The sequence below is a fragment of the Oryctolagus cuniculus genome, chromosome 13 (assembly GCF_964237555.1).
Source record: "Oryctolagus cuniculus chromosome 13, mOryCun1.1, whole genome shotgun sequence".
NCBI classification, from domain to species: Eukaryota; Metazoa; Chordata; class Mammalia; order Lagomorpha; family Leporidae; genus Oryctolagus; species Oryctolagus cuniculus.
In genome coordinates, this window is record NC_091444.1 from 20432149 (window position 1) to 20458129 (window position 25981).

At 57.8% G+C, this 25981-nt stretch overlaps 2 protein-coding genes across 2 annotated transcripts in view; one reads left to right on the forward strand and one right to left on the reverse strand.

The window, feature by feature from the left end:
• The window catches only part of CNTN2 (contactin 2), a 28771-nt gene extending 10795 nt beyond the window's left edge, over window positions 1-17976 (forward strand). Inside the window, exons 3-23 of the mRNA XM_051821204.2 lie at window positions 161-305; window positions 406-581; window positions 767-862; window positions 1208-1417; window positions 1631-1730; window positions 2792-2967; window positions 3290-3426; window positions 3738-3867; window positions 6042-6192; window positions 6283-6410; window positions 6707-6882; window positions 7275-7395; window positions 8104-8262; window positions 8793-8942; window positions 10362-10432; window positions 10703-10937; window positions 11246-11358; window positions 12521-12707; window positions 13005-13117; window positions 13795-13963; window positions 14277-17976. Of these exons, the coding sequence (XP_051677164.2) occupies window positions 161-305; window positions 406-581; window positions 767-862; window positions 1208-1417; window positions 1631-1730; window positions 2792-2967; window positions 3290-3426; window positions 3738-3867; window positions 6042-6192; window positions 6283-6410; window positions 6707-6882; window positions 7275-7395; window positions 8104-8262; window positions 8793-8942; window positions 10362-10432; window positions 10703-10937; window positions 11246-11358; window positions 12521-12707; window positions 13005-13117; window positions 13795-13963; window positions 14277-14386 (3053 nt within the window). The 3' untranslated portion in view covers window positions 14387-17976. The remainder of the gene's footprint in view (window positions 1-160; window positions 306-405; window positions 582-766; window positions 863-1207; window positions 1418-1630; window positions 1731-2791; window positions 2968-3289; window positions 3427-3737; window positions 3868-6041; window positions 6193-6282; window positions 6411-6706; window positions 6883-7274; window positions 7396-8103; window positions 8263-8792; window positions 8943-10361; window positions 10433-10702; window positions 10938-11245; window positions 11359-12520; window positions 12708-13004; window positions 13118-13794; window positions 13964-14276) is intronic.
• Window positions 17977-21857: 3881 nt separating this feature from the next.
• Window positions 21858-25266, reverse strand: TMEM81 (transmembrane protein 81). Its single transcript, XM_002717448.5, has 2 exons — window positions 25131-25266; window positions 21858-23273 (listed from the first exon to the last, which is right to left on the reverse strand). The coding sequence occupies exon 2, from the start codon at window positions 23235-23237 to the stop codon at window positions 22245-22247; it is 993 nt and encodes a 330-aa protein (XP_002717494.3). The 5' UTR covers window positions 23238-23273; window positions 25131-25266; the 3' UTR covers window positions 21858-22244.
• Between the last annotated feature and the right edge of the window lie 715 nt (window positions 25267-25981).

The window sequence follows — 25981 nt, forward strand, 5'->3', positions numbered from 1 at the left end:
TTCAAGTGCTCAGCAGCCCCAAGGGCCCGGTGGCTCCCGCTCTGAGCTGTGCAGGACACGGGACGCCCTAGCCATTGCAGGAAGCTCAGATGCAAGCCCAGGCCAGGCCTGAGCAGGGCCCCAGGCGCTGAGGCGGCCTCTGCCTGTGTGCCCCCTGCAGCCTGGACCGCGGCCCCGGGATCGCCCGCCACCTTTGGGCCTGTCTTCGAAGAGCAGCCCCTCGGCCTGCTGTTCCCCGAGGAGTCCACAGAGGAGCAGGTGATGCTGGCGTGCCGCGCCCGGGCCAGCCCCCCGGCCACCTACAGGTAAGGACCCGTGGTGGCTGTGTGCGCAGTCTGGTTCTCCCTCCCCCGCCCCCGGCCCAGCTGCAGACACACAGATTCCACTGCCTGTCCCCTGCTGCAGGTGGAAGATGAATGGTACCGAGATGAAGCTGGTGCCGGGCTCCCGTCACCAGCTGATGGGGGGCAACCTGGTCATCATGAACCCCACCAAGGCGCAGGACGCCGGCGTCTACCAGTGCCTGGCCTCCAACCCAGTGGGCACCGTCGTCAGCAGAGAGGCTGTGCTCCGCTTTGGCTGTGAGACCCGGGGCGGGGCGTGGGAGTGGGAGTGCAGGGCCATGATGTGGAGGGAAGAGGGGCTCTCCCGCCCTCCCACCACGTGTCCTGGTGAACTGCCACTTCCCAGTGGAGGATGCCTTGGGGAGGAGGTGCCAGGCTCGGGGGGAGACGCCTGAGCCCCTGCTGCCCCCCCACCCCCGCAGTCCTGCAGGAGTTCTCTAAGGAGGAGCGGGACCCAGTGAAGACCCACGCGGGCTGGGGGGTGATGTTGCCCTGTAACCCACCTGCCCACTACCCAGGTGAGTCGGGGCCCTGGGTCGGGTTAGGTGGAGGGCACAGGAGGGCCTCTGGCTGCTCAGTGGAGGACGGGCTGACAGGTGGAGAGTGGCCCCGCGGAGGGTAACAGACCCCGGCTCTGGGTGAGTCTGTTTCCAGCTCCATCCCTGCTTCCCCCTTCAGCCTGGAAGTCCCTGAGGGCTGTGCTCCCTGGGGACATCTTCCCCCCAGGGGTCCCCTTAATTCAGAGCACCGGGGGCTCTCAGCACTGGGCCTGCAGGTCCCACTGGCACGCTGGGGTCCCCCTGCACCGTCCTGTGAGCCCAGCAGCCCCTGGTTTTCCTCACCCTGCCACCACCGCCACCCAGGCTTGTCCTACCGCTGGCTCCTCAATGAGTTCCCCAACTTCATCCCGACGGACGGGCGTCACTTCGTGTCCCAGACCACCGGGAACCTCTACATCGCCCGCACCAATGCCTCAGACCTGGGCAACTACTCCTGCCTGGCCACCAGCCACATGGACTTCTCCACCAAGAGCGTCTTCAGCAAGTTTGCGCAGCTCAACCTGGCGGCTGAAGGTCAGGAGGCAGCGCGGGCGGGGAGCCAGGGAGCTGGGGGCAGCTGCACTCAGGGTCCAGGCCCGGCCCCCAGTCCTCCTGCCGCAGGGGGCTGGAGACCCCCCCCCAGCCGTCCAGACACTGTGGGTGCTGACGGATGCTGAGGCCCTAGGCGCAGGTGCGCCTGCCCTGGCAGCATTGGTGCTTGGTGAGCAAAATCCCTCTCTTCCCCAGACCCCCGGCTCTTTGCGCCCAGCATCAAGGCCCGGTTCCCTGCAGAGACCTACGCACTGGCAGGGCAGCAGGTCACCCTGGAGTGCTTCGCCTTTGGCAAGTAAGTGGAGGAGGGGCAGTCCCTGAGGTTGGGCACAGGCAACGCCAGGCTGAGGGCAGGCTCAGTGCTCAGCCATCCTGGTACCCCTGGCAGGCTCCTGGGGCGTGCTGGGCACACAGTGGGTCTGGCCCACACTTGCCAATGCTCTGGCTAAGGCATCCCATGTCAGGGGCCTGATCGCGATTAGAAGACCTGGCTCCTAGCAATGATGCAGGCTCAGCGGCCGGGGTAGCGCCTGCAGGCTCCCACCCACCCAGCCTGCCTGGTTCACACCCCAGCTCTGCCACGGGCTGGCTGCTGGCCGGGCCACTGTGGGTAAGCTGCCTCACCACTCTGTGCCTCAGGTTCCTTGCTTGCAAATGGTGATAGCAGGACGTACCTCCCAGCACTGGGATGAGCAGCGAGTGAGCCCATGTGGGTGGGTGCTGAGGCCAGTGCTGGCATTCACTGAGTGTCCTGTGGCTGCTAACAGGGACTTGCTGGGGTTTTAGCTCAGAAAGTTCTCTGCTTTGCTTTCTGAGGGACGGGATTGATTGGCACGCATGTGCTCCATGAGGGTTTGTCGAATGAGCGAAAGAGCAGAAAGTGTAGCTTGGCCCACTGTTCTTCCAAGCGTCTCGGGATGGCCACTGCTTTGTGGATGGTTATGGGCTTCCGGAAAAGCACACAGAAGGACAACGCGGTAGCCCCTTGCAACTCACTGATGCCTCAGTCCCTGGCAGTACCCTGATAACTCACAAGAAAGTCTCTTTGAAAAGTGGGGCGAGGGGAAGAGGGTCCCAGGAAGACCTGGGCACGGGGCACCGCTGGCAGGTGCGGGGTGTGGGCCAGCCCGCTGCAGGGCACTGACCCCACGACAGGCCTGCGACACCATTGCCGCAGCAAGTGGGTAGAGGAGCCGTTTCTGGCCCCTTTCCTACTCGTGCTTGGCAGGTGTCTTCTGCCCCCCACTCCCCAGCCCAGGTGCCTGCCCTGAGGCGTCTCGGGAGGGTCCGAAGGTGTGCGGGTCCCAGGAGCAGCAGTGCTCAGCCCATCCCCTCTGACTTTGTCTCCCCTGCCAGCCCTGTCCCCAGGATCAAGTGGCGCAAAGTGGACGGCTCCTTGTCCCCGCAGTGGGCCACCGCCGAGCCCACCCTGCAGATCCCCAGCGTCAGCTTTGAGGACGAGGGCACCTATGAGTGCGAGGCGGAGAACTCCAAGGGCCGTGACACCGTCCAGGGACGCATCATCGTGCAGGGTACAGGGCCAGGACATCTCCCCTGCCCCCCTGTCCCTGAGAAGGGACCCCAATTAGGGCTGCACTGGGTGCGGGAACAGAGGCTGGCGCACGGCTGGCTCGGAGCGCCCGTCGGGGTGCAGCACTAGTGGGCACTAGTGATTGACGGCCCTAGAGGGCCACCATGCTTGTGCCTGCCTCCTCCTGCCCTGCCCTCCATCCTTCCCACCCTAGAATGTACATGGCGCCCCCTGCTGTGTGGCACGAGCACTGCACCTTGCCATTCGGTTTTGTGGAGGCTCCTCCCAGCTCTACCAGGTTTTCTCTCCCCTCCTCCCCACAGCTCAGCCCGAGTGGCTCAAGGTGATCTCAGACACGGAGGCCGACATTGGCTCCAACCTACGCTGGGGCTGTGCGGCTGCCGGCAAGCCCCGGCCCACTGTGCGCTGGCTGCGGAATGGGGAGCCCCTGGCTTCCCAGGTAGGAGACCCAGGGCCCCTCACCCCTGCCAAGTGGACAGCCCCTCTGGGTTCTAGGTGCCTCTTTCCCTGAGAGTCCCATGGCCACCGGCTGGGGCAGGACAGAGGCCCAGAGCCCTGGGTCCAGGTGCAGCCACAGAAAGGGCCGTGGCCCTGCGAGCATCCCCTCACCCCTCTGGGAAGCCCTGGGAGTCTGAGTGCTGAGACCTGTGGGGCCGTTGGGGTCTCCCCTGCATGCGCCCCGCCAGCCCCTCCTCCCTGAGCCCGAGGTCCTGATACCCCTGCCCTGCTGGGCCGGGCTCTGCTGCACAGAACCGGGTGGAGGTGTCGGCCGGGGACCTGCGCTTCTCCAGGCTGAGCCTGGAGGACTCGGGCATGTACCAGTGTGTGGCAGAGAACAAGCACGGCACCATCTATGCCAGCGCCGAGCTGGCCGTGCAAGGTGAGGCCCTGAGCACACGCGGGGGTGGGGGACGGCTCCGGTTCCCACCATGGCGGTTCTTTCTTTAAAAAAACTTTTTAGGCCGGCGCCGCGGCTCACTAGGCTAATCCTCCGCCTAGCGGCGCCGGCACACGGGGTTCTAGTCCCGGTCGGGGCGCCGGATTCTGTCCCGGTTGCCCCTCTTCCAGGCCAGCCCTCTGCTGTGGCCAGGGAGTGCAGTGGAGGATGGCCCAGGTGCTTGGGCCCTGCACCCCATGGGAGACCAGGAAAAGCACCTGGCTCCTGGCTCCTGCCATCGGATCAGCGCGGTGCGCCGGCCGCAGCGCGCCGGCCGCGGTGGCCATTGGAGGGTGAACCAACGGCAAAGGAAGACCTTTCTCTCTGTCTCTCTCTCTCACTGTCCACTCTGCCTATCAAAAAAAAAAAAAAAAAAAAAACTTTTTAGATTCTCTTTTTATTTCAAAGGGGCGGGGAGGGAGGGAAGCGGGGAAGGAGGAGAAGGAATCTTCCATCTGCCGGCTCCCAAATGGCCACAAAGGGTGGGGCTGGGCCAGGCCAAAGCCAGGAGCCAGGAGCCAGGAGCTTCATCCAGGTCCGCACATGGGTGCAGGGGCCCAAGCTCTTGGGCCATCTGCCGCTGCTTTCCCAGGAGCGTTAGCAGAGAGCTGGATGGGAAGTGGAGCAGTCGGGACTTGAACTAGCACCCATAGGGGATGCCGGTGCTTCAGGTCTTGGCTTTAACCCACTGCACGCCAGCCCTATGACCAAAGCACTTCTGAGCTCAAGTACACGCGCACATGCACGCCTGCAACCTCGGTTCCCATCAGCCTGAGTGGGAGCCCAGCGCTGTCTTCATTGCTGCACCAAACACCCACCCTGAGCTACTCAGCTCCTGGCTCCGTGTCTCCATTTATCCAACGTGGGCAGCAACAGTTCTGTCCTTGGAGGTGGTTGAGCGGAATAAATGAGACCACAAAGGACGCATAAAGGGGGAGGGGGAGGGGCAAATAAACACAAGATAAAAAGTGAATCATTTCAAAAGGCAAGAGAAACACAGGATGTGCAGGTGTGTGGTGCAGCAGCTGAGACTCCTCCTGTTGGGATGCCCGCATTCAAGCCCCTCCACCTCCTGACTCCCTGCTAATGCGCTCAGGAGGCAGCAGGTGATGGCTCAAGTGCTTGGGTCGCTGCCAGCCACGTGGGAGACCCGGATGGAGGGTCAGGCTCCTGGCTTCAGCCCGGCCCGGCCCTGGCTCTTGCAGGCATTTCAGGAATGAACCAGAGAAGGAAGGTGTCTCTCTCCCTTTCAAATAAATGAAAATTAATAATTTTAAAATAAGAGATAATACAGCATAAAGCAAATATAGGGGAGCAGGGGGACAGGAGGGCTAGTTGGTCAGAGAAGAGATTCCTGAGGAAGTCAGGTCTGGGCTGACAGGAGTGGTGAGAGCCAGTCACATGAAGATCTAGGAATTCCTTTAGAAAAAAAAAAGTTTATTTGAAAGGCAGAGACTGAGATCTTCCATCTGCTGGTTCACTCCCAAAATGGCCACAATGGCCGGGGCTGGGCCAGGCTGAAGTCAGGAGCTTCATCTGGGTCTTCCATGTGGGTGCAGGGCCCCAAGCACTTGGGCCACCTTCCACTGCTTTTCCCAGGCCATAGCAGGGGCTGGCTCAGAAGCGGAGTAGCCAGGACTTGAACCTGTGCCCCAATGTAGGGTGCTGTCATCGCAGGTGGAGGCTTTACCTGCTGAGCCCCACATTTTGGGAATTTCCAGGCAAATTTTTATAGCAAGGGCGAAGGTCTCGAGGCAGGAAAGGATGTGGCAGCTTCAAAGGACCAGAGAGTGGCCAGCTGGCTGAGCACAGGGAGGGAGGGAGAGACGGAGCCAGGGGTGGCTGGGGTGGGCCCTGGGGAGGAGCTGGACTTCACTCTGGGGTCCGTCCGGGATTGCACCTGCTGGGTGGACTGCAGAAGGAAAGCACAGCAACAGGAAGGCCCCTAGGGGGCGCAGGAGAGGTGGTGGCTTGGGGTGATGAGAAGGGCTGGGTCCAGACTGGCTTCTGGAGGTGGCGGCTCCGCTGGCCTCAGGGTGTGTCGAGTGCTTGTCTCCATCAGCATCACGGGGTTACTCCTGGCCGGGGTACTAGGCAGCTCTCCCCTTTCTTTCCAGCGCTGGCCCCTGACTTCCGGCTGAATCCCGTCAGACGCCTGATCCCTGCAGCCCGCGGGGGTGAGGTCACTATCCCCTGCCAGCCCCGGGCGGCCCCCAAGGCTGTGGTGCTGTGGAGCAAAGGCACAGAGATCCTGGCCAACAGCAGCAGGTAGCACCTCACCCCTCCCCGAGCCCCGCCCCCTGCCTGTGGCTCCCGTGAGCCCCAAGGAGGGCCAGCTCCGCTTTGTCCATGCTGCAGAGTCACCGTGACTCCAGACGGCACCCTCATCATCAGAAACATCAGCCGGTCTGACGAGGGCAAATACACCTGCTTTGCGGAGAACTTCATGGGCAAAGCCAACAGCACGGGAATCCTGTCTGTGCGCGGTGAGGGCTGTGGCTGGGCTCGGCGGGGTGCTGCCCTCGCCACCCTTCTGCCCTCGTGTCCCCATTTGACTCCTAGTTTGGTTCTGAGGCAACCCCAGGATTCCAGGTTTGCTTGGGACCGCCCACTCGCCACCATCCGGAATCTGGTGCTGCCTGCCTGCCTGGCCCACATTCCTGGGGCTGCAGAGGGCTCGGGCCATCTGTGGTGACACAGCCTCTGCCCTGCCCTACAGCCCCCGGCCTGGGCCCTTCTACTCCCCCCACCCCCCACCCAGGGGACTTTTTTTTCTTGGCAGATGCAACCAAGATCACCCTAGCCCCCTCGAGTGCTGACATCAACCTGGGTGACAACCTGACCCTCCAGTGCCATGCCTCCCATGACCCCACTATGGACCTCACATTCATCTGGACCCTGGATGACTTCCCTATCGACTTCGACAAGCCCGGGGGTCACTACCGGAGGGCCAGCGCGGTGAGTCCCAGGCCCACAGCTCCCATGGGGCCCTCACTCAGAAGCCCCACCCCAAGCCCAAGAAGCCCCACCTTGGGTTGATACCCCGTGGTTGGTGCCACCCACAAAACATTCACTTGGGAGAGGCTTGGGGACAAACCTAGAATTCCAAGTGCCTGAAGACTCGCTCCCCTCTGCCGCTCTCACTGTTCTGCTCAGTGCGAATTCACTTGGACTGGCATCAGCCCCTGTAACTTAACTTTGTGGGTCTCCAGTGCTAGTAAGTGTCTGCTCCCACTGAAGACAGGAACACTGAGATGCACAAGGGCCCCCGGCCGTCACAGAGCAGGGCTCCCAAGCTCTGCCTCCGGTCCGCTGCTCTGACCCACGCTCCTGGCTGTCCCTGTGTGCAGAAGGAAACCGTCGGGGACCTGACCATCCTCAATGCCCAGCTGCGCCACGGTGGGAAGTACACGTGCATGGCCCAGACGGTGGTGGACAGCGCGTCTAAGGAGGCCACGGTCCTGGTCCGAGGTGACGGGGCTCCCACTCCCCCCCCCACCGCCATGACCCAGAGGCCAGCTGGGCTGCTCCCGCCTCCCTCCCCGGCCCCCTCCCCCCACAGCCCTGGGGAAGGACTTCCCACAGAGCCTGCTGAGCTGGAGCCATCCCCAGATTCTTCCCGGGTTCTCAATGAGCAGGATATTTTTCTGCCAAAGCCAGACTTTACCACCACCAGAAGTTTGGCTCGGCAGCTTAGCCGCCACCTGGGAAGCCCACAGCCCTCCTCGCAGAGGGCCTGGCTTCAAGGCCCCGCTCCACTCTCCATTGCAGCCTCCAGCTCACACACACCCTGCAGGCAGCAGGTGATGGCTCAAGGGGAGACCCACACCCAATTCCTGACTCCTGGTTTCCACCTGGCCCACCCTTGGTTTTTGTAGGCACTTGGGGATTGAACCTGTCAAATAAAACACATTCCGAGACAGGACTCCTTTCCTGACTGCAGTGCTGAGAAGCTGTTCCACCCCTCTGGGCGTGGCCTCTGTGATGCCCCAGCAGGAGCCACATCACTCTGACCACACGGCAGGCCCTGCCCTGCCCCATCCTCCCACCCTGGGGTGTGCTCCCTGCATCCTCTGCCGTGTTCTGTCTGTTCTGCACCAGCCCCAGTGGGGCCTGGAGGCGGGCTCAAGTTTGAAGCAGCCCAATTCTTACTCACCGTGTTCTGACCTCTTGGTGCAGGTCCACCAGGTCCCCCAGGAGGCGTGGTGGTGAGGGACATTGGGGACACCAGCGTCCAGCTCAGCTGGAGCCGGGGCTTCGACAACCACAGTCCCATCGCCAAGTACACCCTCCAAGCACGCACTCCGCCTGCAGGGAAGTGGAAGCAGGTTCGGACCAGTAAGTAACGAGGCCCTGCTGGGGTCAGCGCTGAGAAGGCCTGGCTGCATGCGGCAGGTGCGAGGGGCCGAGAGCCAGGGCTGAGCCAAGAGCTTCAGGGCGAGGCAGTGGGGAGACAGTCCCCAGGAAGGTGGAAGGCCAGAGGCAGCAGTGTTGTCTGTGCCCTTGAAGAACTTGCTAGAACAGTGAGAACATCCATGAAGGGGTGGGGGCGCACACAGCAGAACAAAGGCAGCAGGATAGGGAAGCCACCTTTATTTGAAAAGCAGAGACAAAGATCTCCCTTCCACTGGTTTACTCCCCGAATGCCCAGAACACAATCTAGCCATCACCTGCTGCTTCCCAGGGCGTTGTGTCAGCAGGGCAGAGCTGGGGCTGGAGCACAGGTGTAGTTCCCACCCCTCAACCGTTCCTGAGGTGTGTGCAGGCCCCGCAGTCGGGGCTGGGCGGAAGGGGCAGTGCAGGCCCAGTGCCTTCCTCTGCATCCAAATGAGTGACTGCTGGCGCAGTGAGGCCCTGGTGCCTTGCAGATCCTGCCAACATTGAGGGCAATGCCGAGACCGCCCAGGTGCTGGGCCTCACGCCGTGGATGGACTACGAGTTCCGGGTCTTAGCCAGCAACATCCTGGGCACAGGGAAGCCCAGCGGGCCCTCCAGCAAGATCAGGACCAAGGAAGCAGGTCAGTGTCGGTGTCTCGACAAGAACCACTGCCAGGCAGACAACCCAGGAACCCTGAGCAAGCAGCCGGTACCCCGAGTTCTGACTCGCACCTGCCCTCGGAGCCCCTGAGAAAGGAGCACCCGTTAGGGCCAGGGCCACTGCTAGACCATCGTGGCCAAAACCCTCGTTCTAGCACTCGGTCAACCTGACTGCGTGAGGATCCACAGATTTTTTTTTTTTTTTTAAGCTAACTTTTTAAACTGAAAAAAGGAAACATGAGAATGAGTCAAAGGCTGAACCTGAACCCAGGACCTCGGCAGGGCACAGGCCGCTGTAATCTGTTCCTGAGGAAGAGGGACACGAGTGTTCCACTGTTTTAGGGGAGGTCTGTTTGGACCTTTGGAACGGTCTGCCAGCAGCCCTCAGTGAAAGGTGTGCGGGGAGGCACAGGCCCCAGCAGGTACTCGCTGGGGGCTCCTGAGTGTCTCCACTGCATTTGCAGCTGGGGACCCAGAATGCATGCCCTGGAGCCCACCCTCCTCCCGCGGACGCAGACCGCGAGGCCCTGTGCCCACAAACACGTCCAGGGAACTCTCCTGAGTCAGAAATCCCGGAGGCTGCGTTGTCTCTGGACCTCAAGCTTCCTGGAGAGTCGAATGTGGGGTGGAGAGGGGTCTCCTCTGTGCTGGTGTCCCAGGAGTTGGTGGGCACAAGACTGCTGGGATGCAAAGGTATGGGCTTTCAAATCCCAGGTGCTGGGTTCAAGTTCAAGTTGTGCCACGTATCAGCTTGCTGGCTCGGGCAAGCCACTTATCTGCTCTGAGCCTTGGTCTCTCCACCCACAGAGGGCGATAATAAGGCCCGCCTCCTCACAGTGGGCATGGTTAAGGCCTTAGGATACAGTCATCGGCGCCAGTGCAAAGTCTCCAGTTGCTGGATTCCCTGCAGATTCCCCACAGCCGAGTTACTCCCCGCCGAGCCGCGAAAGCTCATGGAACACATCCTTGTTTTAGTACCAGCCTTGCCTAATACTGGAGACAATCAGGAAATTAAATCTGCCACTTACACAAAAAACAGTCATAAAACACCCTAGAGACCAAACGACATGCATTTTTTCGTTCATTTCCTGCATTGGCTGCACTTCTGGGCTATTTCTCCCCCTAATTTAAAGCAAACTGGGGTTGGTCCCTGGGACTCAGCTTACATCAACAGGGGTGAGGAGTCACTTATGGGGCTGCTACTCTCTGCCAGCCAGGGCTTCTCTGATCTCCTTCCCGCGCTGGCCCCGAGGGAAACATGGCCAGAGTGACAGCTGCAGGATGAGACCAAGGCTCCAGTGACAGGGTGTCCCATCCCAGGATGCTCTGCCCGGACAGCCTCAGGGCCTTTGTTCCCTCACAGCCTTGCCACTAACAAGTCGCATCTGTGTCCCTGGCAGCCCCCTCGGTGGCACCGTCAGGACTCAGTGGAGGAGGGGGAGCCCCTGGGGAGCTCGTCGTCAACTGGACGGTAAGCTGGCAGAGACAGAGGCAGGCGTGTGCCTCCTGTCCCCGTGCTGTTGGGGTCAAGGCCTTCCCTAGCTTCTGCTTTAACGCAGCACAGAAAGGACTCCTGCCGGGTTCAAACTCAAAAGCCGACAACTTTCCCGTCCCCTCCCCTGGCATCTGCCACAGGCACAGGCATCCTGGGCTGCCCCCCTTTGAAGGGTGGGTGGAGCCAGCGGGTGGGCAGGGAAGTGCGCCCACGGCCCCGCGCCCACGCCACGCTCTTGCCCCTCAGCCCATGTCACGGGAGTACCAGAACGGAGACGGCTTCGGCTACCTGCTGTCCTTCCGCAGGCAGGGCAGCGCCAGCTGGCAGACCGCCCAGGTGTCCGGCGCCGACGCCCAGTACTTTGTCTACAGCAACGAGAGCATCCAGCCCTACACGCCCTTTGAGGTCAAGATCCGCAGCTACAACCGCCGTGGGGATGGGCCTGAGAGCCTCACCGCGCTGGTGTACTCGGCGGAGGAAGGTGGGCTGCCCCTGGAACCGCCATGTGTCCCCAGGGCTGGGCGGGGCGGCAGCCACTCAAACTCTGAGCTCCATTTGCTGGGAGCTGGTGAGGCCCTGGGGTGTAAGCCCAGGCCTCACTTCTGGCCCTTGCTACCCTGGCTCCTTGCAGGGCCAAGGCAATGGGAAGCACCGTGGGCGCTGGGGGTGCTCTGAGAGTCCCCCTTGGCCTTCTTTCTGGGCCCTGGCCTCTCCTCCAAAACCCTCAGCAAAGGCTGCCCCGGAGGCCCTGGGAACCCAAACCCAAACGCATTCTGCATCCATCCCCAGAGCCCAAGGTGGTGCCTACCAAGATCTGGGCCAAAGGGGTCTCCTCCTCCGAGATGAATGTGACCTGGGAACCCGTGCAGCAGGACGTGAATGGTATCCTCCTGGGGTACGAGGTGAGCAGCAGCCTGGAGCCTGGGAGGGGTGCTGGGATTCAGGGCGGCGAGGGAACCCCCGCCAGCTCGCCCAGCGCTCCCCCGGACTTGCCCACTGGCTGCGCACTGAATGGCCAGTCTGTGCAGTCACACGTATGCAAACTTCATGAGACCCCACGGCTGATGCCCGCTGGGGCAGCAAGACTGGGAGGCAGTCTTGAAGGAACCACTGGGCTACAGCTAGCCCTGGGCCCAACAGTCTCTGGCCTCAGACTCCACACAGGGGTATCTGGGAGGAGACATGGTGTAAGAGAAAGGAACAGAAGGAAAAACAGAAACTGTCAGGCCAGCGCCGCGGCTCACTAGGCTAATCCTCCGCCTTGCGGCGCCGGCACACCGGGTTCTAGTCCCGGTCGGGGCGCCGGATTCTGTCCCGGATGCCCCTCTTCCAGGCCAGCTCTCTGCTGTGGCCAGGGAGTGCAGTGGAGGAGGGCCCAAGCACTTGGGCCCTGCACCCCATGGGAGACCAGGAGAAGTACCTGGCTCCTGCCATCGGATCAGCGCGGTGCGCCGGCCGCAGCGCACCGGCCGCGGCGGCCATTGGAGGGTGAACCAACGGCAAAGGAAGACCTTTCTCTCTGTCTCTCTCTCTCATTGTCCACTCTGTCAAAAAAAAAAAAAAAAAAAAAAAAAAGGAGATTCCAGGCGGGGTCCACTACTGATGGAATCAACTCATTCTAGTGAAGTCAGCTTGGGATTCACGCTCACTCACTCAGCGGGGAGATCCTTGATGCGGAGGGTGTTCAGCAGATCTACCAGTGTGGTTGCTGCTAAGATGGGCCTGCATTTACTGGGCAGCCCTCGTAAGTTGGCTGTGGCTGGGGGCTACCTTCCAAGTACAAATGCGCATCCACATCCCCTAGCAGAACCCACTGGGCAGAGCCTGTGCCCCCTCCCCCCACCTGTGCATTAGGCACCTCGGACAGGGTACCAGGAGCTGCAGGGGGAGTCACACTGGTGTGGCCCGGCTCCCTGGGATCTCAGGCTCAGGTCCTGCTTCTCAGACCTGAAACTGAGCCACAAGCCGCCAGGTGACCAGGAAGGAGAACAGAAAAGCGGCAGTCAGGGTAACCCTGAGACCCCGGGCTTGACCGCTCATCCTAGGGTCCCCCTGCTCTTTCAGATCCGATACTGGAGAGTTGGGGACAAAGAAGCAGCTGCTGACCGAGTGAGGACGGCAGGGCTGGACACTAGTGCCCTGGTCACTGGCCTGCATCCCAACACCAAGTACCACGTGACCGTGCGGGCCTACAACCGGGCTGGCACTGGGCCTGCCAGCCCTTCTGCCAATGCCACCACCATGAAGCCCCGTGAGTCTGGCTGCCTGGGGAGAGGGTGGGCCAGGGGATGAGGGAAGCGCTGCAGGAGCCAGCCCTGGGCTGCACAGAACAAGGCCACAAGTGGAAAGAACAGAGCGGGTGGGAGGCCCAGACTCTGAAGCCCCTCTTTGCTCGCCAGCCTTTGGACCTGCATGGGCTTCGTTTCTTAGGAAGTGCAGAATTTCTGGGTACAACTGTTGTAGGCAGATACCTGGGAAAGGGCTGGCTGAAGGCAGGGGTGGGCGTGCAGAACCTCCGGAAGTCTCCACAGTGCTCCCTCCCTGGCAGCTCCACAGCGCCCTCCTGGCAACATCTCCTGGACCTTCTCGAGCTCCAGCCTTAGCATTAAGTGGGACCCCGTGGTCCCCTTCCGAAACGAGTCTGCAGTCACTGGCTACAAGGTGAGGAAGGGGATCCACCAGGCCCAGGATGGGGAGGAACAGCCCCTCTGTGGCTCCAGGGAACATGGGGAACTGCAATCTATAGCAAGAGACCTGGCTGAGACAGTGGCCCAGAGTCTGACTATGAGAGGCACGCGGTACACGAGTGGCTCTCAGTGGCTTGCAGCAAAAACCATAAAGGCAGGGCAGGGACAGTTTGGCTGAGCAGTTAAGGTGCTGGTTAAGATGCCTATGTCTCCTCTTGGCGTGCCTGGCTTCAAATCCAGGATCCACTCTCGATTCCAGCTTCCTGCTAATGTGACCCTGGGAGGAAGCCGGTGATACTCAAGTACTTGGGTCTGCACGTGGCTAAAGTTCCTAGCAGCCTGCTTCTGCTCCTGGCTTGCGGCCACTGTAGGCATTTGGGGAGTGAACCAGCAGATGGTGTCACTGAAGAAAGGCCCAGTTCATGGGGCAGCGATGGCCTGGGTGGAACCCGGGGTCCTTCTAGCTCAAGGTGCTGGCAAGCACAGGTCGGCTGCTCGCAAGCTGCCTTCCCATCAGCGAGGAGCCTGGTCAGCAGGAAACTGAGGGGGTGTCGAGGCAGGGCCTCAGAGGCCCGTCCCAGTGACCAGAGCTGGTAAGACAAGGGTCAGCCCCGTGTAAGGAGGGGCCACCTGGACACCTCCCTCCCACAGATGCTGTACCAGAATGACCTGCACCCGACGCCCACTCTCCACCTCACCAGCAAGAACTGGATAGAGATCCCGGTGCCCGAGGGCATCGGCCACTCCCTGGTACAGATTCGGACCACAGGGCCTGGAGGGGACGGGGTCCCGGCCGAAGTCCACATCGTGAAGAATGGAGGTGCTGCCCGTCCCTGACCCTTGTCCCCAGATACCTGATGAAGGGCTCATTCCCACCCAACCTCACTCCAACCCCAAGGGGAAGGCAGGGAAGAGCCCAGTGCAAAGTAGTCCCAGCCTGCGTCCCTTCCTCCTCCCACATCCAGATGGCCAGGGAGTGAGCATGATCTCTTTAAGGGCAAAGGCAAAAGTCCTTCCATGCACTGTGCGAGCCAGACCCAAAATACCACCTGGCCACCCGCACTCCCAAGGCAAGGGCCTGTCCTGAGGGCGAGGGCTGAGGCCCAGCCAACTCCCCCCCCCCCCCATTTCAGGCACAAGCATGATGGTGGAGAACGCAGCCGCGCACCCAGCCCCACAGCCCAGCACCCTCCTCTCCCGCTCCGTGGCGATGCTGATGCTCTTCCGCTGCCTGGAGCTCTGACCTCGGCACCCACCTCCGACGGACTCGGCCGCCGGCCCAGGCTCCTTCCCGGTGCCAAGGTGGCCCAACACTGTGCCCGAGAGCGGCTGGCTTTTGATCCCTACTTCAAACAGTGCCCTTTTTGTAGGAGGTGGGGTATTTCATATTCTGCCTCAGGACAGAACCCACCCAGATTGTTTTCTTTAAATCATGAGGCACTGGGACTTCCAAGATGATACTGAACCCCCTGCCCGGGCCTTGGAGGCGGTCTGGATGGACAAACGGGCATCTTCAGATTCAGAGCTGGCACCCTGAGGCCAGAGCCCCACGCCCAGCAAACAGTGGATACTGAGGGCTAAAGAGGGACAATGGGTAAACAGCAGCAGCCGACACTGGGCGCTCTCCCGCATCCTCTTGGAATGCACGGCTGGACCTCCACCATCCTCCATACTCCCTGGAGGCCCCCGCCTGTGTGGGCAGCAGGGAACCAGTGCCTGATGCCCGGGGCTGGAGTCTGTGTCCCTTCAGTATCACAGTGGGAGCTGCAAGGATCTAGAGGCTGACACCTGATGGAAAGGGGCACCGCCTTGACTGGAGGCAGGCGTCAGGAGCCAAGTGACGCTGCCCTCCCAGTCGACACTGCCAACCCGCCCCGTCACCCCCCGAGTGACAGAGCCACTGCAGGTGATGAAAGGGCTTAACCCCCACCAAGACCCACCCTGCACAGCCCCTGCAGGGTTTGGGCAGAAGACAGGGATCGTGGCCCACCCTCTGCCTCCAGCTCTGCTGCCAGACCTGGGCTTCTCCCACCTGCAGGCCCCACCCTCTCATGCCTGTGAGGCAGTGCAGCATTGACTCTGTCCTAGAGTCGGAGGCGAGGGCATCAGCGTGGCCCTGCGTGCTCCCAGGAATGCCCCAGATCACCTGGCAAGATCTGCCCCAGACTGCCTGGCCCACTCCTGCGCATTTCTCCGGAAGAAAAAGGGGTTAATAAAGGGGACCTCTCCGCTGAGCTCTGGGTACATAACCAGTCACAGACATCAGAGCTAGAAGAGGTCTTAGCTGATTCGCACGGGCACCTCACTCCAGATGAGCAGAGGGCGGCGCTGAGGGGCTGGGGACGTCCGCCATCAGCCTGGAGGTGAGCGGGCTGAACTCCTGCCTCCGGTTCAGTCTGTCCAGAGCAAGGAGGCAGTGCTGCACGTCCAAGGCCCGAGTCAGAAGGCGGTGACGGTCAGCAGCGGGAGCAAACTCTGCTTCAAGAGGTTCAGGCTGGCGGTCACCAGGCTGGCATGGATGGGGCCAGCCCAGGGCATGGCATGTTCCAAGAGCCATCAAGCCCTTCTTGCCTTGCGAGCCCGGCTTCTGCTGTGACCTCCAGGCGGCTTGACCCTTCTTTTGCCCTCGCTGTTGCTCCGAGAGGCCAAAGCACGGACGGGTTCCCCGAATCCCGCAGCAGTGGCAGCATGACCGAGAGCCCAGAGCCTGTGCTCCAACAGGTGGCCTTTCACACGAGGGAGCGGCGGGTCGGCCGTGGCCTGCACGCTCCCTGAGCCTGTTCTCTGTAGTTTACAGTTAGAGCTCTATTTTGTTATGGTTTTTTAAACTTTGAAGTCCTGCTCTCTTTTCCTGGGCAGGTTTATGTTTTCCCACGACAATTTTCTTCAACTGGAAGCTCCCACACCTGCTCCCTGCCACCACCAGCCCCCTTCCCTGGAGCTGTCACACACGTTCCTGATCCCTGGCGAGGGTGCTAGGGGCTCGGCTATGGGCCTTGAACTTGGCCTGGCGTCCCTCCTGGTCCTACAGAAAGGGGACCCATGCGGAGAAAGGCACCTGGCTCCACGGTAGGGAGGTGGGGGGTGAGCCCGTTTCACAAAGGACTGAACCAGGCAAGTTAGAGGCTGCTGCCCTAAGCTTGCCTGAAAAACATACTTGAGATTGAGACTCTTAACTCTAATAAGGCCCATTGGGGAGAAGAGAAGGCAGCCCTGCTGGGAGGCCCACAAAGGGTTTTAGCCAGAAAAACCTAACCACTGAGCAGGAAGAATTCTGGGATATAGAACCAGATCACAGCGGCTATAATCCCCCGCAGAGGTCAGGGAGGTAGTGACTAAGGTTTAGTAAGAGGGTGGGTGACCTGGGGATATACAAGACAGTAGAATGGAACAGCTTGACGGGGTGGCTTGGAGAAGACATGAGTAGATAGAGGACCCTTGGGAGGGAAGGGAATCTGATTTTGTGTTTTCTGCTGATGGCTGGGGGAGTGGTACCCCCTGCTCCAGCCATGACTCAGCTCTGCCATGACTCAACTCATTCAGAGGGGACAGTGAGGGCCATCACCCATAAACCTGTACCTTGCCCTGCAGCTTAGCAGCCAGTCAATGTGAGGACTAGGGACAGATGTCCAGCCTGGGACACCTCTTCGGGCTCAGGGAGACCCCCCCTCCCACTCTGCACACACCTGAGTTCAGCCTACAGAGCCCTCTGCCCCTTAGCCCTTGTTGCTTTGTCAGGCAGGTGTATGCCGGAGTCTCAGAACAGCAAATGGTAACAACGGTGCTAGGTGGGGAGTGCCAGGGCCAAAGGTGTAGTAGGGGAAGGAGGAGGTGTCTCTTGATAAACAGGAGACGCTGAGGCTGGACATCAGGCGGAATTTCTGCAGCTAGAATGAGTAAAAGAGGACTTCAGAGGACGGGCGGGATTTGGGTAGCCTAGGTTGAGTGAAGTGATTAGAAGGGTGCGATGCTGTAAATGACCCTCCAAACTGAGACTCCTAGAATCAAAAGGTGCTTTGGCCAAGGAAGAGGTGTGGACACCCCATCTGCTGTGGGCCCTGTACCTCAGGGGAGGCCACGGAGGGCGAAGGCTCACCCCAGGAATTCTAGCATAGCTCAGTGCTTTCCCCAGCACATCCTGCCCCGGGGAAGCCCAGGGCAGCTCGGAATGTCGGGCTCCCTGGAGCTCCTCCCTAGCAGAAGGCGGCTTTCTTCCTGGCCTCAGACTGGGGCACCAACTGGTGTCCTCTAGGTCAGAGGGACAGCAGGGACTCTCACCTGTGCTCCCTGGCACAGATGTGCTGCTCTGCCTCCCTAGGTCAGACCTTACCTGGGCTTCATCCTGCGTATGAAGGGAGTTGCCACAGAGGCTCCTGGAGCAGTGGCACTTCCCTAAGGGACTTCGGTGAACTCCATGGAACAGGCACCTGGCAGCTGTGGGGTGCCCCGTGGACTTGTACATACGGTCATGGGTTTGAGGAAGGCTGGGCAATAGAGGAAAACTAGAGAGGAACAAACTGGGTCAGACAGCTTTGCCCAAAGCCCCAAGCGGCCGCAGGGGAGGAAGGTACTCGGTACCCTTCAGTGGGGTACATCCTGCCTTGGCCCTGAACTCCTCCAACTTACCCACTCCATCCGGGGCGTGCACAGCATAGAGAAGCTCACAGCCAGGGAAGTGCTAGAGCTTCGTCAGACCCCTGCCTTGACCTGTTTTTGTTCACACAGAGCCATTCCCCTGGCCCACTGTTTTTCTCTTGTGTAACTTCTAATGGTAGTTACTTCCTGACTCTGGTAGCAGGCAGTTCTTAAATAAAGATGGTTTCTCAACCTGCAGGGCAGTGCGCACAGCTGTGGGTGCTTTTCTCATCAGGCCAAAGCCTACCTCTGCATCCTGCTGCTTAAACCCAGATCCTGTGCCCCGGTGTTCCTTCAAGGGGACCACGCTAACTCCACGATGCTTCGGCCAAGTGTCTAGTACTGGACTAAAGTGCAACGCTAGCTGCCTTCCCTAACTCGAGTCCAGGACTTCACAGTCCACTGTGCCCTGCCCTGTCTCAGAGGTGGGGCAGACAGGCAGCAGAGGCTGGACTAGAACTTGGGTCTGGCCGGCACGGTGGCTCAATAGGCTAACCCTCCACCTGCGGTGCCGGCACACTGGGTTCTAGTCCCGGTCGGGGCGCAGGATTCTGTCCCGGTTGCCCCTCTTCCGGGCCAGCTCTCTGCTGTGGCCAGGGAGTGCAGTGGAGGATGGCCCAAGTGCTTGGGCCCTGCACCCCATGGGAGACCAGGAGAAGTACCTGGCTCCTGACTTCGGATCAGCGCGGTGCACCAGCCGCAGCGCGCTGGCCGCAGCGGCCATTGCAGGGTGAACCAACGGCAAAAGGAAGACCTTTCTCTCTGTCTCTCTCACTGTCCACTCTGCCTGTCAGGAAAAAAAAAAAAAAAAAACAACAACTCTCAGGTCTGAAATCTACCCATTTCCTAGGAGGCGGGGATGTGTGTAAAACTTATGATCTTTCCAAAGCAAGAGCAGTGGTTAGAAGGCTCCTGTGTGTGTGCCCAGGCCAGTGTTCTCCACCTTGGCTATGTATCAGAGCAGCTATAAAACTTGTTTAAAAAACAAAGATGCTTTGAACTCATGATTTACACATATAAGTTGTCTTCAAAAATTCATGGACAATCTGCGTATCTTTTAATCCCATTTTCCATGAACTTTTTGAAATTAAAATCAATTATTTGAAAGGCAGAGAGAGAGAGATCTTCCATCCTCTGGTTCACTCCCCCAAACGGCTGCAACAGCTGCGGCCGAGCCAGGAGCTGGGAACTCCATCCAGGTCTCCTACATAGATGACAAGGACTCAAGCACTTGCGCCATCGTCCACTGCTTCCCAGCACGTTAGGAGGAAGCTGGATCAGAAGTGGAGCAGCTGAACTTGTACTGGTGCTCCAACATGGATGCAAGCATCCCAAGCTTACCCTGCTAAGTCACAGCACCCGTCTCTCCCATGAACCGTTCACAGCACCCATGTCTGTAGGAAACTGACAGGGCTAGCAGCAACGACTGCCAGCCGCAATGAGCACATCCAGTGCACACACCTTGGCTTCCAAATGCTGCTCCCACACCAAAGGAAACCAGAGTTCCTTGGAGAAATGGCAGATTCACAACTGGGGCAAGGGAAGTCCAAGTGTGGCCCTGAGATAGCTTGAACAAGAAAGCAGAAAAATGCTAGTCAAATCAGACCACAGCAAAAGTACAAAACAGCTGGCTTAAAGGGACTCATAGGGTTGGTGTGGTACAGTGGGTTAAGCCACCACTCTAGACACCCACATCCCATATCAGAGTGCTGGTTCCAGTCCTGGCTCCTCTTCTTATTTATTTGAAAAATAGAATTACAGTGGCCGGCGCAGTGGCGCACTAGGTTAATCCTCCGCCTGTGGTGCTGGCATCCCATATGAGCACTGGGTTCTGGCCCCGGATGCTCCTCTTCCAGTCCAGCTCTCTGATGAGGCCAAATTGCTTGGGTGCCTGCACCCACGTGGGAGACCAAGAGGGAAGCTCCTGGCTTCGGATTGGCGTAGCTCATTTGGGGAGTGAATCAGCAGAAGGAAGACCTTTCTCTCTGTCTGTAACTCTACCTATCAAATGAATAAAGATCTTCAAAAAAAAGAAAAGAAAAATAGAATTACAGACAGAAAGAGATCTTCCATTCTCTGGTTCATCCCCCAAATGGCTCCAATAGCTGGAGCTGGTCTGGCCCAAAGCTAGGAGTCTTTTCCAGGTCTTCCACGTGGGAGCAGGGGCCAAGGAGTTGCTTTCTCAGGTGCATTAGCAGGGGCTGGACAGGAAGTGGAACAGCTGGGTCTCGAACCAGTGTCCATATGGGATGGCGGTGTCACAGGCAGCAGCTCTCCCTGCGATGCCATAATGACAGCCCCTCTCCTCCACTTATGATCTAGCTTCCTGCTAATGTGCCTGGGAGGGCAGGTGATGGCTCAAGTACTTGGGATCTTGCCATTCAAATGGGAGACCCGTATGGAGTTCCAGGCTCCTGGTTTCAGCCTGGCCCAGATCCAGCTATTGCAATATTTGGGGAGTAAACCAGCAGATGGAAGACAGCTCTCTCTCATCTCTCCCTGTCATTTTGCCTTTCAAATAACAACAGAAATGACAACAGTAATGGATTCTATACTGATTGACAAGAAAAATCTATTGAGACCTCAAAAACAGCAGGTAAAAAGAAGCATCCTTTAAAGAGAATTATATAAGCTATCACATACAGAAATGAACTCAACCCTTTCACAACCAATCCCCAACATGTAATAAGGCAAGGATCATCAACAAATGCCACATGGTTCATGTGAACAGTGTTTAGAAAACGAGATAATCACAAAGCATCACCCCACAGGGTGTTCACTACCAAGAGGAAACACACGTGTGCACACGCACACACACAGCCCTTAGGAGAGATCTGGCAGCTACCACCTAAGCAAGTCAGCAACCTTCCTGTCAACGAGAGTCACCCTAACACTGTGAGCCTCCCCAAGTGACGCTGAAAGCACGTACCCCCCATCAAAAACACTCACGAGCCGGTCCCCGTGAGTCTCATCAGGAGGAAATGACAGATCCAGCCAGCCATGGTTCACTACAGCTGGGCCAGCTAGACTCTGCAGCAAAAATCAAGTCATGAAAAACAAGACAGGGGTCTGCGGGAGGAGAGAGATAACCACCGTCAGGATCCATCCAAAGGCTCTAAGGTTTTAGAATTCAGAGAAGCTGAACGTGAGTTGACTGGAGAATCACCTTCTGAGTTGATAAAGACAGTGCAGGTGAATGGGGGCGTGACCCCAGAGTGCAGGACCATGACACAAGCCCAGCTGTCATGCAGCTGAGCAAAAACCAGTACATATTCAGAAAGCTAATCGTGACAAAATGCTCATGGGTCAATCTAGATAAAGGGTCTGAGAATGGTCACTAAACTTTCCTTCCAACTTGTCTCAGGCTTTAAAACTTTAAGTTAAAAGGAAATCATAGAGAGCCTTTTGACCATAATTTAAACTAAATTAGCATCAGCAGGGTCAGAAGCTCCCGCAGGTGACCCTGACACAGCTTTAGAGAAACACTGGGCTTTGGTTTCTGCTGCTGCGCCGGCAGCTGGAGGAGAGGGAGAAATGCCTTCATATTCTCAGGGTCAGCTCAGCCGGGGGCCAACAGCCGTTCCCCTGCGGCTTCCACTAGCCAATCACCTAGAGCACGGCACATGGCGGCCCCCGTGCCCCTAGGCTCTTAAGCCTGGATTTCCGATGCCCTCCCTTTGGGGCCTTGGCTGCTTTAAGAGACCAATGCACTTGGCCTTTTCAGGAATAAGTCTCAGGGGACTCAAAAAGCAAAAATGAAAGGGGCAGTAAGCAAAGCAAGGAACTGTCTGGATGACCAGGAGAAGAATCCAGTGCTTTGCTAGGAAATTCAATTTTACACGAAACACAGGATTCACCTGGGCTGTCAGGGCTGTCACTTACACACCTGAGTCACAGATTGGTCCTAACAACCTCTGCCCAACCTGGGCACACATCCACTCAAGAAGCAATTCGTCTATCATCTATCCTGAAGGATTTGGGGAAAACAAACCAGACTGACGATTACGGAGTAGCTTAAACGCCAGAATTTTAAAGAGCAAGACAAGAAAATGTTGTTTCCATACAGCTACTGTGAATTATTTTTATTGAAGAGGGAAAGTGATATTTTCACTAGAAAAGCTGTTAATAAATCCTACAGGAACGCACTGCTCAGAAGAAGAACGCAGGTGGGAGGCATGCAAGTCGTAAAGCACAGATAGAAAATGAACACGAGGATAGGTCCCTTCTCAGGAGTGGCAGGATGCCTGCAGTCAGCTGCCTGCGTGCCCAAGGAGCAGGGGGTCAGGACAGAACCCATCTAGGACGGCATCAGAAATGACTGCCCACAGCTCCCATGAGCTTGTCCCTGCCCCACCCCCACTCATGCTCTGGGCAGTGGGAGGCCTCCCTGTCGGCTGACCCAGGATCAGGCCAGGCAGCCAGGACACGCCCCCCAAGGAGCTCCCGTCAGTCTTTCAGGAGCAGTCCTAGTTGGAGGTGTGCCTCAGCGCCCTGCAGAGGGCGATGCTCACCAACACCCCACCAACCACTCCACCGCAGATTCCTAGGCCCAAGGCCAACGCCACCTTCCTTTTCCACTGCGGGTGGTGAGGCATGGAATGGTTGCCCGGACTGACTTCCAGGCCCTCAGCCACTAATTTCTGATCATCAGTAAGGGACTGATGGAAATTCAGGTTCACCAAGTTAGGAGGAAGGACCCTCAGCCCAAAATACAGCCTCTTGACGAGCTTCAAGTTTCTTAACAGCTGCACATCACAGCGGTAAGTCCCAGAGTCGTACTCCTGGGCAGATAAAAACCTCACAAAGTAGGAACGGGCTTGGAAGGGTCTGAAGACCTCATCGTTAGTTGAGATGATACCCCGAGCAAGTCTCCAGGTGAACCGGAAAGCTTCCTGCCCGACCTCCAGGATCTCCGGGCTCAGGCAGCTGAGCTCCAAGTGCTGGCCGACGAGAAGGGTGAAGTGGAGCATCCCACAGATCCAGTTGGTCAGACACTCCAAGCGCTGAGATTCACACTTCCTTCTCACTCCGTCGGGGCCCACCTCACACACAGTCTCCTCCTTGTAGCCGAGGCCACAGGTGACAGTGCAGGCGGTGGCATTGACGACCACTTTCCCCACAGCTTCTCGCAGCTTCTTAGGGATGGCCAGTGTGTTGGGTGAAGTCAACACCAAAGGCAGGCAGGAGGCCAACACCAGGCTTCCAAGCAGGAAACCAGAGGCCAGAGTCTTCTGGTCTCGGCAGGCTTTCGCCAGCCTCAGCCGGCACCCTTCAGGCATCCCAGGTGAGTGCTCCCGGCTATTGTCACCTAACGCCTTCAGTGTCAGCCAGGGTGCGGGCGTTGTCAATAAAACAAAAGTCCGGTCCTTGTGGTGAAGGTGAAGCCCCAAGGCAGGGGGAAAATCACAACGCTGTTGCTCCCTATCTACACCTGCTAGTGACCTCTGACCTGCCTTCATGCTTCTCACATCTTTTTAATGCGTGTAAATCCATGTCTTGGTGAGACAAAGACGAAAAGACTTTAGAAACAGTGAATTTCCAAACTGCCCAAAACAGTTAAGTTCTACTCTTCTAACACCCTGCCCCTACAGTGGGTAGGACCTTAGTCCAGGGATGGGGAATGTCTGGCCGCTGGCCACACAAGACTTGCGGAAGTCGTTTGGTCTGGCCCAGTCAGGGCAAATGCAAGTGGGATTTGAGATTCTATAAATGTATAGCAGGCTAATTTCTGAGTTGATTATCTCTCATGGCCCGCGAATGATGTTATAAATATCTAAATGGCCCTTTGCAGAAAAAAGGTTCCCTACACCTAAAGAACTTCAAGACTCCAAGTTAAATCTAACCGTAGGAAAAAATGGACATTAAAGTCTAAAAAGGGGGGCTGGCGCCGTGGCTCAATAGGCTAATCCTCCGCCTGCGGCGCCAGCACACCGGGTTCTAGTCCCGCTCGGGGCGCCAGATTCTCTCCTGGTTGCCCCTCTTCCAGGCCAGCTCTCTGCTATGGCCCAGGAGCGCAGTGGAGGATGGCCCAAGTGCTTGGGCCCTGCACCCGCATAGGAGACCAGGAGAAGCACCTGGCTCCTGGCTTCAGATCAGCGCGATGCACCGGCCACAGTGGCCATTGGAGGGTGAACCAATGGCAAAAAGGAAGACCTTTCTCTCTCTCACTGTCCACTCTGCCTGTCCAAAAAAAAAAAAAGTCTAAAAAGGGGAAGAATAATTTGAATTCAGTTCAGTAACTTGACTTGCTTACTCTGCTCCTAGACCTTTTATAAAAAGGATTGGGGGTGGGCAGCGCTGTGGCATAGTGGGTAAGCCACCACTTGCAGTGCTGGCATCCCGTAACAGTGCATGTTCAAGTCCCAGCTGTGCCACTTCCAATCCAGCTCCCTGCTAAAGTGCCCAGGAAAGCAGCAGAGGATGGCCAAAATCCTTGGGCCCCTGTACCCATGTGTGAGACCCAGAAGCAGCTCCTGGCTCCTGGCTTTGGATCGGCCCAGCACCAGCTGTTGCAGCCATTTCGGGAGTGAACCAGCAGATGGAAGAGCTCTCTCTCTCTCTCTGATTCTGCCTCATTGTAACTCTGCCTTTCAAATATATAAATAATTTTTTTTTTTTTTATTTGACAGGCAGAGTAGACAGTGAGAGAGAGAGACAGAGAGAAAGGTCTTGCTTTTGCCGTTGGTTCACCCCCCAATGGCCACTGTGGCCAGCGCGCTGCGGCCGGCACACCACGCTGATCTGAAGTCAGGAGCCAGGTCCTTCTCTTGGTCTCCCATGGGGTGCAGGGCCCAAGGACTTGGGCCATCCTCCACTGCACTCCCGGGCCACAGCAGAGAGCTGGCCTGGAAGAGGGGCAACCGGGACAGAATCCGGCGCCCCAACTGGGACTAGAACCCGGTGTGCCAGCGCTGCTAGGTGGAGGATTAGCCTAGTGAGCTGCGGCGCCGGTCATAAATAAATCTTTAAATTAAAAAAAAGAAAAAAGAAAAAAGACTAAGGAGGCCGGCACTGTAGCACAGTGGGTTATGCCACTGTCTGCAAGGCTGGCATTCTATTTTAGTTCCAGCTACTCTGCTTCCAATTCTGCTCCCTGCTAATGTGCCTGGAAAGGTAATGGAAGATAACCCAAGTACTTGGGCTCCAGCCACCCACATGGGAGACTCAGATGGAGTTCTTGGGTCCTGGCTTTGGCTGGACCATCTCCGGCTTTTGCAGCCATTTAAAGAATGAATCAGGGAATGGAAGATCTTTCTCTGTCTCTCCCTCTGCCCCCCTGTCAATCTGCTTGTCAAATAAATCTTAAAAAAAGAAAGAATTAACCTCTTTGGACTGAGAGGCAAGTGACTTACCCTTCCAGAATGTGTATTTCCTTCTTTGTAAACTAAGATCTCCTTGCCCATTTCCCTACTTGGAGTAACAAGTGATACGTTGCACACAGAAACACTATGTGAACCATGAGCCATGCTCCTGTGTGACGAGTTTTAAATAGAAATGCAAGTTCATTAAAACAAGAGCCACAGCGCCCTTTTAAAAGCAGAAGCTTCATCAGCAAGACGGGCCACACTGAAAGCAATCACACCCTGTTTCAGGCGCTCCTCTCCCAGGGCACCAATGGTGTTTTCTGGGTTGGACGATGCGCAAGGCAGCCTGACTCCGCCCGTGCCTTGTCCCCCCCCCCCCCCCCGCATGGCGGAGCTCGTCACTGGCTCAGATGGAGGTTGCTATGAAACAGCTATGATGTCAGAAGCCGGCTCTCCATCCCCAGATTAACACACAGACACTCTTCCACTGACGAACAGCAGGCTCTGATCTCTGAGACATCTTACTCTTTAGGAGACGATGGGTGGTCAATGGATTTTAAAGGTATTTAATGTAGGAGGGGAAAAGCTAATAAAGAAGACTTCAACTGCACTCGGACCAAGAAAGATCTCTTGGCATTCGTTTTTGTCACCTGCAGAACGCCTAGCACAGTGGCCACTTCAGAGAAATCTCAGAAAACCTACACGGGGTAAAATCATCTTAACAGAGATCAATCCTACATGATTTTTGATTGGCACCAACTTTTGCTAAAATTGCTATTTATTTGTAATCTTATCTAGACATAGGAATGTCCCTTCTAGCTCTGGATTTCCACACAGAAACGTCTTAACAGCACAGTAAGCCACACTTTCTGTGGTACAAAGGCACAGTGGCTGGTGAT

Bases quoted from the DNA above. Each gene is read 5' to 3' on its own strand.
- TMEM81 (XM_002717448.5), bottom strand. From the start codon at position 23,237: ATGAAGGCAGGTCAGAGGTCACTAGCAGGTGTAGATAGGGAGCAACAG.